Source organism: Acomys russatus, chromosome 20, assembly GCF_903995435.1.
Source record: "Acomys russatus chromosome 20, mAcoRus1.1, whole genome shotgun sequence".
Classification (NCBI taxonomy): domain Eukaryota; kingdom Metazoa; phylum Chordata; class Mammalia; order Rodentia; family Muridae; genus Acomys; species Acomys russatus.
The window spans coordinates 60,542,345-60,561,115 of NC_067156.1; the positions used below are offsets into that span (position 1 = coordinate 60,542,345).

The 18,771-nt window shown below is 46.3% G+C and overlaps 1 protein-coding gene across 2 annotated transcripts in view; it reads left to right on the plus strand.

The window, feature by feature from the left end:
* Myo5b (myosin VB) overlaps positions 1-18,771 on the plus strand; it is a 291,060-nt gene that overhangs the window by 124,548 nt on the left and 147,741 nt on the right. For both annotated transcript variants that reach the window (XM_051163654.1, XM_051163655.1), the window contains exons 3-4: positions 2,397-2,568; positions 5,124-5,268. In XM_051163654.1, the coding sequence (XP_051019611.1) occupies positions 2,397-2,568; positions 5,124-5,268 (317 nt within the window). The remainder of the gene's footprint in view (positions 1-2,396; positions 2,569-5,123; positions 5,269-18,771) is intronic.

Sequence of the window (18,771 nt, forward strand, 5' to 3'; positions counted from 1 at the left end):
CCTGGTGTTAATCACATTTTGCCTTAAAAATTTTTTTTTAATTTTTTTGTGAGACTATAATGTAATTGCTTCATTCTCTCCTTTCCTTTCCTCCCTCCAAACCCTCCCAAACACCTCTTCTTGCTCTCTTTCAAATTTACAGCCTCTCTTTTCATTGTTATTGAGTGCATATATGTAAATAAATACATACATACATACATACATACATACATATATACATACACACACATATGTATATTCCTAAATGTACCCTCTTCGGTCCATGAATGTTACTTGTGGGTGATGACCAGCTGGTGTGCTCTTCCCTGGGACAGACTGTTTCTTCCTCTCTCAGCGTTCCTTAGCTGCTGCACTGAGGTCTGGTGGTCTTTTTCCCATCCTCTTCAGCGTGTCTGTTGGTGTCATCCTTGTTTGGCTTGTCTTTCGGCAGGCATGTTGGTGAGGCTTGATGGGTGACGTTCTGGCGTTAGGTTAGTAAGTCTTGATGTAATCCACAAGTCATCTGTATCAACGTTTTTGAATTTTTTTTCCAATTTTTAGGCTGTGTTTTAGAGTTCCCGAAACAAAATTGTGCTCAGAAAACTTTCAAAGCTTCTCAGCTGGTCCTTACCAGCTGGTAAGGAACTTACCACTTCATCAAACAGGCAACAATACTCTCGTTCCTGTAGTTTAAATGTCCAAAACTTCCAACTCTAAACTGCCTTTCATAACTTACATATTGCAATTACATGTGTTTGCCCAAATAATTATTTTTGAGCACTCAGTTCAAATGCTGAGCCACGCAAGACAGCAAGCCTGCCTCCTGCCTCTGAGATCTGACCTTCAGATAAACAGCCCAACGCACTAATTATGCAGATCTGGCTCAGATTCCCACTGAACTTGAGGCCAAAGAGACATTGTTGTCCTGGAAGAACTTGTAGGTAGGCTGTAGAGCGAGCGGTGTGTGTGTGTGTGTGTGTGTGTGTGTGTGTGTGTGTGTGTGAGTGGTTGGGCTTGAGGCTGTTTATGAGGGACAGGGCATCAGTAGCATGAAGAGAGCTAGAAGGAGTTAGTAAGGAAGTGGCTGCATAAGTCCAGGCACCAAGAGGGGGCGTGGACACGGGGTCCACCCCTGAGGAGCTACTTGCAATTGAAACCAGCTGGTAAAGGGAAACTCAGTTTGCTTCAGTGGGCTTATCAGCCACACCCATGCTTTTTAGTAGTTGGACAACACAAAATGGATTGCATAGGGTTGTGTGTGTGTGTGTGTGTGTGTGTGTGTGTGTGTGTGTGTACTTTTGTTTCCTTGAGCATTTTTTTTTAATCTTAATGGGGTTTTGTTCATTTGTTTTTAGTGTTTTGGTGGTTGTTATTGTTTGTTGTTTGTTTGTTGAGAGAATTAGAAAGAAAGAGAGGGCATGATAAAGTTGGATAGGTAGGGAGGTGGGAGGGTTCTGGTGGGAACTGGGGGAGGGGAAATATGATCAAAATATATTGTATCAAGAATTTTTAATAAAAAGAAAGAAAAAAAAAAAAGAAGAGACAGAGCAAGTACAGAGACACCTGCAGTAGATGAGGCCAGGCTAGGAAGGTCTTCTAGTTGGAGAGAAAAAGCCCTCCCATGTTAACTGGAATGTAAAGCCCAGAGTCTCTTTATTAAGCAGCCGGCTACCTTTAAATCTGGTTGTGCTTCCTCGGTTCTTGTATCAGTCTTTTGCGTTCGATTTGCTGGGATTATATAATCAAAGTTTCACATGGGTGTCTTATGGGTGTCCATGTCATTTTTATAAAACTGTGTTCGTTTCTCAGTTTCTGTCTTAACCAAGCTATCACACAAATAACTGAGACTCTATTATCTTTAATAATAAGCTTCACAACACAATAACTGAGCAGTTATCACTCTATTCTTAACCCTCTAAGCTAATCTGGTTTCCTCCCAAGGTACACCCCAGAGATACTTAGACGTTTTAGATTTCCTGATCCATTTCCTCTCCTGATATCTCTTGGACCTCTGCCTGTGGCTCACGCCCCTTTCCTCTTCTAACTCCTCCTCCCCTGGCTGGCAGGAAGTCCATCCCTATTCTCTCCTCTGCTCAGCAATTGGCAGTAAGCTGCTTTATTGGCATAGCAGGGGACAAGTAGAGAGCAGTGTTTATACAACATTGAGGCAGGAGAGTCTCAGAAGAAGGATAACAACAAGATATGGGTGTGTGTGTGGACAGAAATCAACATTTGAATTACACAGTAACCTTATGCCAACATGTGGGAAAATATGTATTGCGTTCATCTTACCTTTAGAACATTACTTGTCTTTACGTCGTAGGACTTTGCTAGGATAGTGGTCCCAGCCAAAAAGATAGGACACCAAAATGCTTCATAACTGTGCTCTTTTGTGTCTATTGTTTGCTTCTCACTAGATCCGGGAATACCCAATTGATGTCCAAAATAACCAGGTGCCATTCTTGCGGAATCCAGATATCTTAGTAGGAGAAAATGACCTCACTGCCCTCAGCCATCTACATGAGCCTGCAGTTTTGCATAACTTAAAGGTCCGTTTCCTGGAATCCAATCACATCTACACTTATTGTGGTAAGTGTGGGCACCTGTAGAGTATGTGTGTAAGTGCGCGCGCGCGTGTGTATGTGTGTGTGTGATGCTCATCATTAGCCTGCACTTACAAAACTGAAGCATTAAGAATAATGGTTTAGCTGGACATGGTGGTGCACACCTTTAATCCCAGCATTCAGGGAGGCAGAGGCAGGCGGATCTCTGTGAGTTTGGGGACAGCTTGGACTACACAGTGAAACCTTATCTCAGAATGAAAGAAGAATCATGGGGCTGCCCTTGTGCATATGAACTTTTCATAAGAGACCCACTGAGGTTTATAGCCAGTGATGGTAATAGCAGCTGCACTACTGGGGAAGATGGGCACAGTTGCTAGGGAAGGTGAGAACAGCTGCTGGGGAGGATGGGCACAGCTGCTGGGGAGGATGGGCACAGCTGCTGGGGCAAATGGGCACAGCTGCTGGGGAGGATGGGCACAGCTGCTGGGGCGGATGGGCACAGCTGCTGGGGCAGATGGGCACAGCTGCTGGGGAGGATGGGCACAGCTGCTGGGGCGGATGGGCACAGCTGCTAGGGCAGATGGGCACAGCTGCTGGGGAGGATGGGCACAGCTGCTGGGGAGGATGGGCACAGCTGCTGGGGAAGGTGAGCACAGCTACTGGGGAAAGTGGTTTAGGCTCTTGCTTGAAGTTGGTAGAGAAGTAGGCCGGTCATGGCATCCTGACTCTGAAGCATGCCTACCACGTGAATTTGGCTTGCCCCTTCTGCTTGAAAGGGCTGCTTTCCTTGCTGGTGTTCTCACTGCCCAGGTAAAAATGTGATGCTTGAAGAGTTTTCAAGCAATGTGCAAAATCAATAACAAATACTTAAAACAGACAGTCCTGAAATTAATTTTTTTGAAATTTCTGTGTGCATAGCCCAAATTTTAATCTCTCTCCCTCTCTCTGTCTGTCTCTGACTCTCTCTCTGCCTTTCTGTCTCTGTCTGTCTGTTTGTCTGTCTGTCTGTCTATCTGTCTCTGTTCCAGAAGCTGTCTGTGGAAAACAATAAACAATGAGGGCTTGTCCACTTTTATATTCCACTTGGCCTTGGGGTTGGCCACTTAGTAGGCAGGCTTGGCTGAGCTGCTTTGCTAGGTCTTAGAGCCAAGAAGGAATGGTTTTTCAAAAGCTCCTTCACCCCCAACTAGTAGTGACAATTGATTTAGAAGAAATAGCGATTATCAGAAACTTGAGAAAACCTCTTTCCAATAAGAAGGTGCTTTAGGAGAAGGAGCTAAATGGCCATCAGCTTTCCGATCTCAAGGAACGCCCCCCAGAGTCACCTCAGTGGCTGCTCGGATCAGAGGTCCCTCAGCTGATCTGGTACCCCACCAGCTCCCGGCAGAGCCCAATGCCACCCAGAAACTGCAGTAATCATGGAAGCACCCCTCTCTACTCTGGAGGGGCCCAGTGTGAGAAAATTAGTGACCTCAGGACATGAGATTAAAGTGTCAACTGAACGTTGTGTGAATTCAGTTGAAGCCTGCTTGGGGTGCTCTCCCAGTGACTGTCTTTAGTGGGGTTTCTCAGGGTTCTGACTTTTGTTTTTCAAACTTATGTTGAAAAGGGTACATGTGTCTCTCTTCCCGCTGGACCACCAGGAAGGAACACAGCACGGAGACTTCCGATCTCGGCAGGGTCCCTCCTTCTCTAGATGACTAGAAGTCATCTCTTTTCACTGCCTTAGTGCATGGGTCTTTGGATATCCCGAATACAATCTCACGACAGTTGGTGGGGGGGGGGGGGGGCGGAAGACAATTGCTGTCGTGTCCCGAAAATGGAATTTGCTTTTTTTTTCCCCTTTGTACATTATGCTATCAACTTGCCTTACCTACTCATAAAAGATATTTAAAACCTAACAGGCTTTCCTCCTTGCTCAGTCAGCATGTCTGGATCTGCTGCAATGCAGATGTTGTGAGATACAGCTGCAGAGACGTGGGTGTGGGCTAATAGAACAGAGGCTTCCATGCGTACTCTGGCGTTCCTTGCCTCCAGTGGCTGTGCTTTCTTGAGGATATCCCAGGCCCCTGTGTATGTTATCCCCACTGTATAGTAGATGCTAGAGAGGCACACAGAGATCAAAGCACCCAGTGTGCGCAGTCACTGATGGGGTCACTATCAGACTTTAAGACAGAAAAACTGTGCTGTCCTCAAGTTTATTTCTTTGTGTAAACAGCTCATGTATAAATTGGGGAAAATGTCTCTTTTGGATTTTAATCCTTATGTGGAGTTTTAAGTTAACCCTCCTAACACTTTGCGTCTATTTGATGAGCTCAGCCGAGGAGTTCTTCTGAGTGTTGGTGTGTCTCTGGTCCTGTTGGACAGCCTGAGGCCTGGACTGTGTTCTCGTCATTCTTTTCACCACAGGAGCCTGGCATGGAAGCTCAGAGATAATTCTTTATGTAGTAAAACGGTTAGACCCCTCCTCCCCCTCCTCCCCATCATCCTCCTCCTCCTCCCTCCCCCTCCTCCCCCTCCTGCTCTGCGACTGTAGTCCACGGGGTTGGTGCTTCAGGCTGACATCTCGTCTGTCCACAGGTATTGTGCTTGTCGCCATCAACCCCTACGAGCAGCTGCCCATCTATGGACAAGATGTCATCTACGCCTACAGTGGCCAAAACATGGGTGACATGGACCCCCACATCTTTGCTGTGGCAGAAGAAGCCTACAAGCAGATGGCCAGGTGAGCAGCGGCTCAGCTCAGGAGCTCCCTGAGAAAGGGGCGGAGAGGGGAGTGTCTGCTTTGCCTGGTTGCCGTTGCTCACAGCGTGCTGACACTGGGACCCAAGAAGCCTCTGGAAAGAAACCCCCCAGGTGTATCTGGAGAAGAGAGCTTGCTTAGATTTATTTCAGGTTTTAGGCAGTGGAACAACACCCTGAATTTCTCTCTCCCTGACCGCTTCTTGGCTTTCTCTCCCCTCCTTGCTGCTACTGTAGAACCACTTCGTGGCATCACCGTTCATTTAGTGCGGCCCTGCCCACATCCTCTCACTGGAGAGTCTTGAAGAAACAAGGACTCCTTCACAGCTTCTTGGGGCAGCAGGCATTGCAGGTGGAAATCAGAACTGACTGCGTCTTTAATGTACTGACAGCAGCTGCCTTTAGTGCTTTTCAGTTTCTTATCCTGGAAGAGGAGTTCTGTTTGAGTGCTTGAGCAGCCTGCCCCCCCCCCCCCCCCCCCCCCCGTGTATGTGTGTGTGTGTGTGTGTGTGTGTGTGTGTTCTAAACACTAGGTGTGTATCTGTGTCACCAGAGAATAGGCTTCGTGATGCTCTAAATCTATCCAGATACAAGGTGCGGAGGGTGGTTTTATCAGTGCCTGGGGACATGCATTTCCCAGTTAGTTCTATGGTGCTGGATCCTTGCAGACTAAATGTTTCTTGCTGCAATTAGAATGTCTTTGTAGAGCCCCAACATTGCAAAGCCTTTTGGGTGGGTGGACTTTCAAGGAGTGAGTGATTTCGTAGGAGGAGAGCCCTACTCCAAGAGGTCTTTGCTTCAGTGAGTTTCAGAGTGTAAATTTTAGCCCAATTAAATATTCCATGAGAGGACTTTTATTGGGTTCCTTACTAATTTATAATATTCCTATCACACAGATCCGCGTATAAAATCTCCTTCATTAGAGAAAGCAACTAGAACGGTTCAGTCTAAGTGATCAAAGAGCCAAAACATCTAGTGAACAACAACCTGTAACTGTGTGTCTAAAACATGTGACTGCCACCTTCGCCATGCTCCAAATTCGCCTTCTAGGGCTTGACCTAGGTGCCCCTTACTTACTTCCCTGCTTATTGATACAAACCCCTTGATGGTTGGTATGGGGAGATGGAAGGTGTGGTGTGGTAGCCAGCCCACAGGCCTGTGTGGGTCACTGCGCAATTCTTTGTATGTCACAGTTGAGAGTGGCCTGGCCAGGGTCCTGTGCTTGAGGAAGATGCAGTTGCTTTGTTTGAGGATGCTGAAGGTCTGACCTCTTCTGATAGATGATACTTTATGGTTGTGGGACAGAAGGTTGGAGTTCCGTGGTGCTGAACTGACAAACACAGAGTTCCAACAGCAGGTGCAGGGATACACAGATCTCTCTCCTTGTTCTTTTATGGATGTCACTGACTGGGCTCTCAGTGTCACTTAGGAATTCCCGAAGTTGCTGCAGACCAATCGAAGGTTTTATATTGTTGTTGCATTAAGGAGTAAGTTCTTCTTGGGATAGTTTGACTGAAAACAAATCCTGATTTTTAACTCTCCTCTTCCCTCTCATTTTTCTGACTAGTTTGTGGTTACTGGCCTATCTGCAATCTCTGTTACAGGTGTCTGTTCTGTCACTCCCTGGTGCTTGTGTCTATCCTGTCTCTGGGTGTACACTTGTCCTGTCCTTAACAAAGGGATTTGCTCTGTGTTTATTGAACAGCACAGAAAACATGATATGGGAAAGGAATAAGGAATTTTTTACAGAAATATAAAAGAATCTTATAAGGGGGGCTGCTTTACTGACCCAAATTGACCCAGAATAGCACACTAAACTGCATACAGAGCCAGCATACAAACATGTATTTACAACACGTGTGGGATGTTTGTTTTGCTTTAACCTGTTGGCTGCTTTTAGCAGATGCTTACCATAATGCCCCCCCATTCCTCTTTCTCTCTCTGTCTTTGTCTCTCTGTCTCTCTGATACACACATATGCATGTGCGCACACACACACATACCAACAAAACAAAATAAAACAAACTTGGCTAAGGCCATGGAAGTGTACATAATTTAAGATTAAAGTTAGGCATTCAGTTAGATTTGTAAAAGCTGATGCATGAGCAATCCAAGCCAAGCAATGTTGGTTACAGTGTTCTCTTGAAGGCAGATTAAGCTTAAACAGGCCAAGCAGTTTGAGAAGGATGAACAGACTCCAGTAGGGCAGCAGGTTGAGTACGTAGTATGAAATGACTTCAAGGAGTATTAGAGCCACACTGAACAAATGCTCAGTCAGGGCACAGTTCACAGGCAGCTTTGAGCTCCGTGGTGGTCCATAGGAAGGTGTGAGTTACATGACTGAGCCCAGGCAAGCGGGGCTGTGGAGAGCTTTGGTCGCTGGAATAAGCCAAGTGCTCTGTTACTGTTAAAGAGGTGCAGAGGTGGTCAGATGCGGGTGGGGTATGGTGCACACCTCCACAGCAGAGCTTCTCTCAGCCTTTGTGGATATCTTCCGAGTCTCCACTAGTGAGCTCCATTTTGCTGGGTTTCCAAATCATATTTAGGCACAAAACTGTTTTCATAGACTCTCTCAGGGGACCAATGTTCCATGAAGCACTGTCTGTGAAGTGCTGGCCTGGAGCGGCGGGGGTGCTTTAGCTGTTGGCTAGGAACACGATGCGATGTATGTGCTGCTCAGAAGAACAGCTTCTCTCTGGCGGGTCTTGTTACATAATGGCCTTTTCCTTCTCTGCTGTGGTGCCATTCTCCAGGATAAGAATGCTCTCTCGTGAGAAGACTCATTTGTTGTAGAAATAAATTGGTTTGTCGTGAGTTACTCACCTACCTATGCAGACAGCAGAAAGTGAACAGTGAGACTGTGATCCAGTGTTTCCTGTGCCACTCACTGACCCCGAGACATGGGATTGCTGCTTAGGAGTGTACAAAAATAACTAACATGTTGATGTATTTGTTGATCACAGTGTCACACATGATTCAGTACCCCTGCGATGCTGGTTAGGACTCAGGACACTGCTCCAGGGTCTTTAAATCAGATAGGTGGAGTCTGAATCCAAGCCAAATGGATTTTCTCAAAGTGTCATGCATGAGCCAGGAAGCATGCCACTTCCTGAGGCTGGCTGCTCCCATGAGCTTGCCAAAACAGAGAGGACTGTGGCCTCCAAGGCCACACTGAGGGGGCCTTGAAGAAGACATTTTCCTCAGAGGTGCAGAAGTACCTCAGATTCTGCATTGAGTTTAGTTAGGTGCATTTCCCAGCCTCATGGGTGGGAATGGTCATGTTCCTGAACTAGCGGGATCTGATTCTTTTTTAAAAATCTGTTTATGTTTTTTTGAGTTGCTTTCCTGAAATTGATTAGGAACACTGCACAGCCAGTCTGTTTGCTCAGGTAGCCAAGGTAATTGAGCACCCAGCACTCCCCATCTGTCTGCTCAGTGCTGCCAAGGCGTGACTAATAATGAGGGATGGAATGGCCAGTGCCTGGAACTCGGGGGTGCGGAGTGAAGCCGTGTGTACCTCTGGCATGACTTCCGGGCAGAGGCAGAGCCCAGGCAGTGCCCAGCAGGAGCCTTGCCTTCCTGGAGATAGAGCCAGGAAGGGGAAAGCCTGTGTTCTAGTTCAAGGCCTTCATCAGGCTCCTGAGAGGAAACATCATGCTTAGCTTGGCTCCCCGCAGTGCAGAGAGTTGGGAGAGAATGGGAAAGCCTTCCAGAGGAGTGTCCACGTGAGAAAGCGCCCCCCAGTAGAAAGCAAAGGATAGTCTCCCTCGGGCACGAACCAGGATGATGCCATCAGTGGTGATGGGAGACTCCTCTGTTGTCAGTGACCATTGAGAGTTTACACCTTGGCTCCTCTCTGCACAATGAGGGCCCAACGGGAGAGGGGGGGGGAAGCTGTGCGCTCTCCATCTCTGAGCTAGAAATGACAGACCTGACAAGTTTGTGGTCACTGAAGTAGCGTACTCTTGTGCGCATGAAGCGAGACTAGGGATGTGGCAGCATCCATCTCTGTTAGCCGCAGATTTGGGAGAACTTGAGATGGTTTGAGGGTAAGAAACTGGCACAATTATCTGTAAGCCAAATTCACAGCTTGCTTTGAGATCAACTTTTATACTGAACAATATGTTGCTTGATTTATTTGTTTATCTTATTTATTTTAATCTTTATTAGCTTCTTTGTTGTGGTGCCTGGAAATCCGGGGTATTAAGTGCTTTATTTGTTTGTTTGTTTGTTTGTTTATATCTATATTAGCTTCTTTGTTGTGGTTCTAGGAAGTCTGGGGTATAAAGTGCTTCCTGGTGGAGCCTTCATCTTCTCTTAGTGTGAGAGCGTCATCAGTGGACCAGGACAGGGATAGGTTTAGTTTCGCTGTGAGGCACTTGTGTGCATGAGGATCTAGGCTCCCATCCTAGTGATCTTGTCCCTGCCGAGGGACCGAGTGTTGAAGGGCACTCCCCTCTCCCTTCCTCCCAAGCTTCAAAGATGCCTTCTTTTAAGGACAGTGCTGTTTTTTGTTTTGTTTTGTTTTGTTTTTTGAGAGTGCTGCTCTTGCCTCTGAGACAGTTGTTGATGGCTCTCGTAGTTTCTGTGGCTTACATGTTAAAGGTGACAGATCGCATCACGGACTGCTGCTGAGTATGAGGGAGGAGATACTGGGAGCGTAGTAAGCGGGCAGCACAGACTGGCTGGATTCCATAGTAACACACAACCCTGATTTGGTTGACACTGATCGTTGCATGGAGTTTTGTTTGCTTTTCTATCTTTGCAAGCAATACTCTTGGCTGTACTAGGGCTTGGTGCCGGGGGACCTCCAGATAGTAGACCCAGAGCAGCTCTTTAGTTCTTTTTTGACATTGTGCATGATTTTAAATACATGTCCTGAGTATTATGCTGTGCACTGATTCCCCCCAAGAAGATGCAGATATTCTTCAACAGTGACACATTTGCAGTGTCTCCTTTGTGTTGTTAAATCCCAAATCACAAGGAAATACTTACAAGATACTTCACGGATGGTCTCTATTTTATCTGGAGCACTATAGCACATTAGATTAGAAAAGTGCCTCCAGCCTGACTGCATGGCATTAAGAATGCCAGGTGGCCTGTCCAGCAAGGACCTCTGGGTGTTGTGTGACCATCCCATCTCTCGGATGCATCCCTTTTCATCATCTGTGCACTAGGTTTTCTACATGGGAGAAAGTTACTTCCTGCACCGGATCTCTGGGAAAGGAGACACAACATGTTCACTCTAGGCCATCACCTTGCCTTGTTTTCCAGTGAGTTTGTGATAGGTAAACTTGTACCCCCTCTCAACCATGCTCACACTCAACGGCTGGAGGGGTCACAGCTTCAGTCGTAAATGACTGGCTATAATGTCCATATATAATGCAACTATATATATATTGGGCATCTAGCTTGGCATATTCTGATTCATTTATGCAACTTGCATAACTACCACCATGTTCATGATAACACTTCCTTTTCTCCCAAAAAGTTTCTTGAGATAAAATCCATCATGGACACTTTCTGTGACTGTAAATTCTAAGCACCTTATGATTTGTTGCCCTTGTTCCCCGAGCTTGTGCCATTGTTTGTTTGTTTGTTTGTTTTATGCGCTAATCAGGATTCTCTGGTATATTCCATGCCTGAAATTTCTACGATTCCTTGAGTGTATCTTTTTTACATTTACATACAGATGTGACCTTCCTAGCTTCGTACGTGTGCAGGTTTGTTGAATCTCTTTTAGGCTCTTTATCAATTGAGAATAAGGGCTTGAGATCTCACCCGGTGAGAACACGCACCTAGCGTACTCAAGGCTCTGGATTCGGTCTCCGACACCACGTGTGCACACAAGAATGTATTACTCTTGATGAGTCCCCACTAAGTAGAGGGGACAGCCAGTTGATTTCTAGTCTGCTTCCAAATGCCATTCGTTTAATCTGCTAGAACAAGACATGAGTCAGGAACTTAAAACAATCCAAAGTCCCTCCAAAGCCTGTGCATTCGCTCGTGGGCTCAGGTGTGCTCTGGGTTGTCCTGAGCAGGTGCAGTAAGTAGCACAGACCCCAGTCAGCATCCTGCCTCTGCCTTGTGCTTCAGCTACCCTGTTGAGCACAACAAGAGTGTGTGAGTGTGTATGGTATGTGTGTATGTACGTTGTACACACACACACACACACACACACACACACACGTATGTGTGCCTTCTCAAGCTCCGGCAAGGCAGTAAGGGTTCAAATGTGTGAAGTGACTGAGCCCAGTGTTGGGTTGGGCTACACAGAGGTGGGCTCTTGAGCTCTTGACTTTATCCCATATTAGTCTCATTATATAGCCTTTTCTAGTGTCAAAGTCAAGTTTGTCACCCCCCCCCCCCGAAACGAATAGTGGTGGTGACATGTAAGTAAGATTTCTTTTTTTCAAGGTGTCAGAAATGTTTTTCAGTGAAAACAGCTAATAGAATCTGAAGTCTTACAGAATGGAATGGCATTTCTATTTATATCACAGCCATGCCTTTCATGCAGTGTTAACCACTCTTTCTTTCTCAACTACATATTTTCACCTTTATATCCCAGAAGACAGAGCAGCTGCGAAGTGTGTGTGCTGACATGCCTGAGTGCAGTAGGGGAAAAAAAAAAAAAGGTGTATGGAGCAAGGTGGCTAAATCCCTGGTCCCAAGGACAGGAATAACAACTGGTTTTTCAGATTACGACTGTGTGTGTGTGTGTGTGTGTGTGTGTGTGTGTGTGTGTGTGTGTGTGTTGCAGGGGTCCAGGTAATAACCAAGCCCTGCAGGTTCACCTCACTGTAGTTGCTGGTGCATCTTTGTCAATATAATGTTTAGCTTATGCTACTTAGAATTAAGCAGGTTGATAACTACAAGTACTTAGCGTGACCAAGCCGAGGGCATTCACTGAATGGGAGGAATGGTGGTCCATGCTACTGATAGTAATGTTTAGTAATGTGTGATATATGTCATGATAACGCAGTGTCCTAAAGGAGATGATACTGGGAGAAGAATTCAAAATTGAATTGGTGTTACGTGGCTTATCCTGTGGGAGATTTGAACAAACATCTGTTCATCCCAGATCAGGCACCAATAGTAGACCAAAGAAATTATTCCACCTAAGCCTACCTCAGTGAAACAATGAGTTTCTTTAGGCACCTGTAGGAATGTGGGTGAAAGGTTGCTTACAGGAACATGGATGACTCAAAGGTTGCTGTATCTTCAAACAGTCCCCACCCTCAGCATGGGTGACAGCTCACAAAAGATGCATCCCTGGGGTTGTCTGAAAATCCTACACTTCTGAGAGTCTCCTCCCTTCAGCAGTTATCACGCTTAGGGAAGGGACCTTGTGGATCTTGTAAGTTTTAGGAACTTCAAGAGACTTGTACGTTTGCTTAGTTCTTCATTTGTAAGCAGCCTCTGCATGATAGAATGTTCAAATTCAGAAGAAATTGCTATACTTTCTTAGGATCCCTTGCCTGGCAGCCTCAGAGTTTATGTTACTTTGAGCCTAATGCATGAAGAGCCATCCATGGCTGGCCAGTTATATGTGCCCAGTCAAGTTCTTGCATACTTTCTCATATGCTCCTATTTGGAAACCACGAGTAACTTTTCCAGTTCTAGGTTTTTTGTTTGTTTAGACAGTCTTACTTTGTAAACCAGGCTGTTCTCTATGTCCCTGAGGCTGGCCTTAAATTTGCTTCAGTCCTCCTTGGTGCTGCCATTATAGGTATATACCTCCAGACCTGGCTCTACAATTCTGATTTTAATCTGTGCAGGGTGGCATGGTACTATGATTAAGTGTGTTTGTTGTCATACATGAAACAGCAAAACATTTCAGTTTACTGAGCTGGGAAGCTGAACTTTGAGCACCCAGGCATCCTGGCTGCAGTGTCTGAGTGTGGGCAGTACCACCCTTTGGGTGAGCCGATCTTTTAAGATTGATCCAAGGAACAGCCATCTCTTATAGTGCAGGAACCGCATGGTCGTCCACTTGGCCTGTAGCCAGTATCTTGAGAGAGCTGTTGCCTGAGACCCGTGGTAGACGCCAGAGCCTATGGCAGAAGCCAGAGAATGGCTCTTCACGAGTGGAGGATGGACTACAGTTGTAGTCAGTGCTGTGGTCTTCAAACTGCTTTAGTACATTAGAGTTGTGAGGATGCTCCAATTAGTTATGTGTGGGAAACATACTAAACTTTGAAATATCATCTGTATATGTATAAATGTGTAATGATATTCAGCGCTAGTGTTCACAGACTCCCTGTGATGGATTCTGAGCATCCCCTCAGCCTTCATGCTCCGCTGGGTTGCTTTTGACACCTCAAAAGCATGTGATGTCATGATCCAAAGGCATGTTTTGAGCAAAGAAAAAGGTCTCAGAATTTGTAAACCAGTTAGATGGAAGATCCTCTGATCTTAGCAGCTGCCCCACCTATTGAAGTTGGTCTCAGTGTAGCTGCACTGAAGAATCCCCTGGGAAGACTGAACTACTGAAACTCAGGCCTCATTCTAAGATTGTTACTCAGCAGAGTCTGGGCGCGGGCATCTGTTGATGCTGTCTTGTGGCAGGGTTGAGAAGTGTGCTGAAATTGCCCGCTTGGCCCAGCTATCCCAGACTTGAGATGTGAGAGTCCTCTGTGAATGAGCAGTAGGTTGGGAAGACTGAAAGGTGGCATAGTGTGGCCAATGGGCAGTCCATGTGTGTGTCCTCCAAAACCTCCGGGGACAAGCTTAAAACAACAAATGCTATTTATGTCTGTCCGGTCTCCCACCCATGTTAGAGATCAATGGTACAGGAAGCCCAAGGAGCAACACCTGAGGCCAAAAGATGACAGAAATTAATTCGCTCATTTTCCACATTCCCAGAACCAAAGAATAAAATGCTTTGTGATTGAAGACTTAGTCTAAAATTGATGTTCTTTTTTTTTTTTAATTTATTTTGTTAAAAAGGGAATTAACCTTCTTTCCGAGAGCAAACATCAAGAATACATAGAATGATGAGAGTTCTTTTTTGATTATGCCTTGAACCCAGTAGCAAAAGAGGGAAAAGGAGGAAACCTGAGCGCCCAGTCACTCTTCTGATTTCCGACCTTTCCTGGCTGAGACTAGCTAGTGTTCCCGAGAGATCGCTGGAGGCCTGCCGATGTAGTGTGAACTAAGCAGCTCTCCTTGAGTTTAGCTGTCCTAGGTGTGGGGGAGTGCTCTTCGGTTGGGGCATTCAGGATCAATGCCCACTCTGCTTTGGTCACTGGGCTCCCGGAGCGCCATTCCATTTGTCACTGCCTATATTGATCCATCATCATTACCCAGCACGTACAAACTCTAGCTCAGCAGCCCTCGGCAGAGATTCTTCCTCACGTTTGTGTGGGGTTGTCGTTTTCCCAGTATAGTTCATTTTACTTTCTTAACATTTATTAGAGGCTCTTATATTTTATCCTGGAGAGAGAGAGAGAGAGAGAGAGAGAGAGAGAGAGAGAGAGTTGGTGTGGGTCACAGGATGTGAGGAGTGTGTCTCTTCCTGACAGGGAAGGCTCTTGAAGTCACACCATCTGGGACAAAAGGTTTCTTCTTCAGCATCTTCATTCTTTGGCGTGTGTTATCCAGCATGGCAGAAACTTGCAGCTCTCTCTGGACTCTGCTGCTCCATTCTTTGGAAGCACTCGGAGGTGGACAGGCATCTGGCTCCTCGCTACTCACTCCTGCCCAAGCATCTGCCTCTTTATAAAGCATCTGGGAGTGACCATTTAGTTTTAACTCTTGCTGTTCCCACTGCCATCTGCCGTGTGATAGCTTACTCTTCTGACAGGCTTTATTGGGTGTACGGTCCAGCCTTTTCCAACTATCCCATCCTCCGTTGCTTTCACACTTGACCTAGACTTTGAGACTTATTCTGACTAGAACGGAGAACTGTGGCTCTGCTCCATTCTCCTGGACATTTGGGAGTTGGATTGCTAGATACTTAGGGCGGTTGCTCATAAGCTGACCCAAATGCACTTGTGTCTGTGGACTCCGGTCGCATGTGATGCTGGTTGGCACAGCAATGCTGTAGAGTATGCTGTGGGCCCGCTGTGCTCATAGGCTGTCTTGCAGCATAGCTAAGTAGCCGTATCTTTGTTATAATCCAGGCTTTGTGTTCTTTTTGACCCTCTTTCTGCTGGAGAGTTGATCTGATGAAGTGATGTGCTTAGAATTAATGATGGCGTTCTTAAGCACCCTAGTGGTCAATTGCCGAAACAGATTTTTTCTTTTTTTAAGGACAGAACAGAGGTGCTCCCTTAGCAGAGTCATAGGACTAGAGCAATCCCTTGCTCTTGAGGAGAAACACCCTGTTTAACATTGTCTTTTTGACAGAGACTATTTCTACCCCTGACATCTCCTAGCCCATCCCATGGGTTCACTGTGCACTGCCTTCCATAGCCTTGTTCTGCTATCTCACACAAACCAGAGGGCCCCAAAGCCGAATCGAACCCTTCCCCCAAGGTTTGCCTTTGTAAGGCTGTCCTGTAGCACCCCCCAACCTGTTCTAAATCTGAGAAGTTGGGGGTAAAGGCTGTAACAGGTAGTGACGGTTCCTTTGTTCCATCCCCCCTTCCGGCTCCCCTCACCCAGTGGGACCAATATCATGCCACATTCCAAACTCTCTGTGGCCATGATGTTTATTGAATTTGCAGACTTGGCTCACGGTAGCTAAGTAGAAATTAATAGACATCGAAACATCCCATCTCCACAGCAGCTGGCAGAATTTCAAGACAGTCATGCCCGGGACCAAAATGTTTTATTTTGGTCATCAAAGACTGAACTCTGTGGCACTCTTCATTCATCTTTGTCTTCCTACTATAAAAATCGTAATCTTCTGAGACAGATTAATGTCATGAGTTGAAAAAGGAGAATGTCATATAAAAGAAATGTGGGAGAGAAAAGCATATTAACATGCTTCAAAAATATTTCCCCACATTGTTGGTATGCATGATAATGAGAGGGAACGTCCCTGCTATCCTAAGGGATAGATGAGCGCTATTTAATCAACATTAGGACATGGCCACAGCTTTATAGAGTTGGCCATAGGACCATGGAGAAATTACCCACCTCTAAGGCACATGGCCGGTTGACAGAGATCCTATGAACCCGGAAGCCACACTTCCAGCCCCTACGCTGTTAACCAATTGGGTACAGGCCTGTGTTCCTTATTTTGGAAACTGGTCAGTTATAAATTCTGTCTGCTGAGACCAGGGAAGTAGGAAGAAGGAGGAAGAGGAAGCTCTTGAGGAAAGAAGAAAAAATAAGGGATTTATTTGGGAGCCGTCATATTCCAGATCCCCTACTCTGGAAATCCAAAGCTGAACATAGAGTGCAATTCAGGGAGCTCTTGCCCTATGGGTGGCACCTGGCTTAGAGTTAGATCTCTATTGCTGTGAAGAGAGACCATGACCACAGCAACTCTTATAAAGGAAAACATTTAATTGGGTCTGGCTTACAGTTTCTGAGCTTTAGTCCACTATCATCATGGTGGGAAGCATGGCAGCATCCTTGTAGACACAGTGCTGGGGAAGGAGCTGAGAGCTCTACATCTTGATCCACAGGCAGCAGGAGGAGGCTGTGTGTCACACTGGGCATAGCGTGAGCATAGGAGACCTCAAAGCCCACCCCCACAGTGACACACTTCCTCCAACAACCTCTTAATAGTGTTTTCCCTATGGGCCAAGCATTCAAGCTTATAAGTCAATGGAGACATACCTGTTCAAACCACCACTGTATCCAACCTTGGTAATTGATGGTGTGTAGCAGGGAGATTGTTGGGAATGAGGAAGCTACCATTCAGGGACAGCCCTGAGGACAATCAACATCTGGAGCTCTGATAGAGGAGGAGGAGAAACCCACATGTAAATTTCCAACCTAGTGAATGACTCTCTACTGAGCCCTCTGCCTCAGGAGCATTTTGAAACATGCATTTATGGGGGTTTCCCCCCTTTTGCCTGACACAAACAGAGTTGGAAAAAAGCACCACGTCCCTGCATGGGCATTGGTCAGGGGTATGGAGCCCATTGTAGTATGGTAGGGTAGGGCTGTGTGTCTACGGGTCAAGCCCATCAGGCAGTATGCAGCACACAGCGTAATTGTTAGCTTTCTTTGTAACTCTCACATTGGTTCTGCATTTTAGTTTTTGACCTCTTATTTCTCCCTTGCCTTGTAGCTATTCTGTTAAGGCTAACCTGTGGAGTGCTGAGGCGCTGGGGTAGAGGGGGCGGGTCTGGAATCAGACTCCTCTTCCCACTTCGGGCTCTCATTGTTCCTCCACTAGTTCTATGTATCTCTGTGGCTCGTGCCTGGACTCCAGGGTGGATATGAGTATCTAGTTGTCATCTCCAAAGTGTGCCCTAGGCACACTGTCTAATTCGCTCCTTCAGTGGGGAGTTTTCTCAGCTGCAGCACGGCCAGTCTACGGAGAGGTCAAGCATGTTGCAGCCTTGTTGCTACTGATGGCTGCTCAAACAGGGTCACCGTGCAGGGGACACTTCTCCCCCATGGTGCACCTGCTTGTCCCCGTATGTGGACTGTACATGTAGGGCCAGTGCTGGGGTTTAGATGGATGTGGTCTTTGCTTTCCTCTGCCTGTGCATTTCCCTGTCCACCCTGTATCTGACTGGCAGGCTTGGAATTTTGAAATTGTCAGGACAGACAAGCAACTGTATATTAGTGAGCTGACTGCCCAGAGATTCTCCTGCTGGAAATATCCATCTCCCTGGCCTGTCACTTTGTTTAAAGTGTTACCTTTGCTGTCAGCTCCAAGTCAAAAGCTATTAAAATATGCATATTCTTGAAGATGGAAAATGCCATTTAAGTCTCACCTCTGAAATGTGATTCAGGTCTCCCGTCGGCCTTCCCCTGGGCTGCAGCCACAGTCCCTGACCAGGCCTGTACCTCCTCTGTCTGTCTCTACTCCCAAGTCTGTCCTCTACCGTTTGTCTTAAGATAAATAATTGTAGTTTCTGAAGTGCTGATGGGAATGAGCCAGCAGGATGGTGAGCTCAGGCAGAGGAGCGGAAGCTGGTAGTGCAGGTGCTGAGCGGAGTGATGGAGCCACTGGGGTGCCCCTCAGGGAGAAGATGGGGGCTTTCTCTGTAGCTATGGGGAGGAGGGGCAGAGGTCAAAGGTAACCCAGTCTACAGAAGCATCATAGTTTCCTAAACACTTTATTTGCTTGATGTTTACAATAAAATTACTGCTGTTCTTTGTCAGTAAAAACACTGTTCTATCAGTTATAAGTAGTTTAAAAGTACTTTGGGGTGAGTGCCCCTGAAGGTCCACGCAGGTCCTAGCTGAGGAGCTGTTGACAGTTGATGGCTGGTGAAGGATCTAGAATCACTTAGCTCTAGGGGACTGGCCGTGGAGATCTGGTTGATCCTGCACCTGTGCAAATATGGGTGGCACTAATTGGACTCAGTGGGTTAAAGCACAAATGAATACATAAAAAAATTATAAAAGGCAGA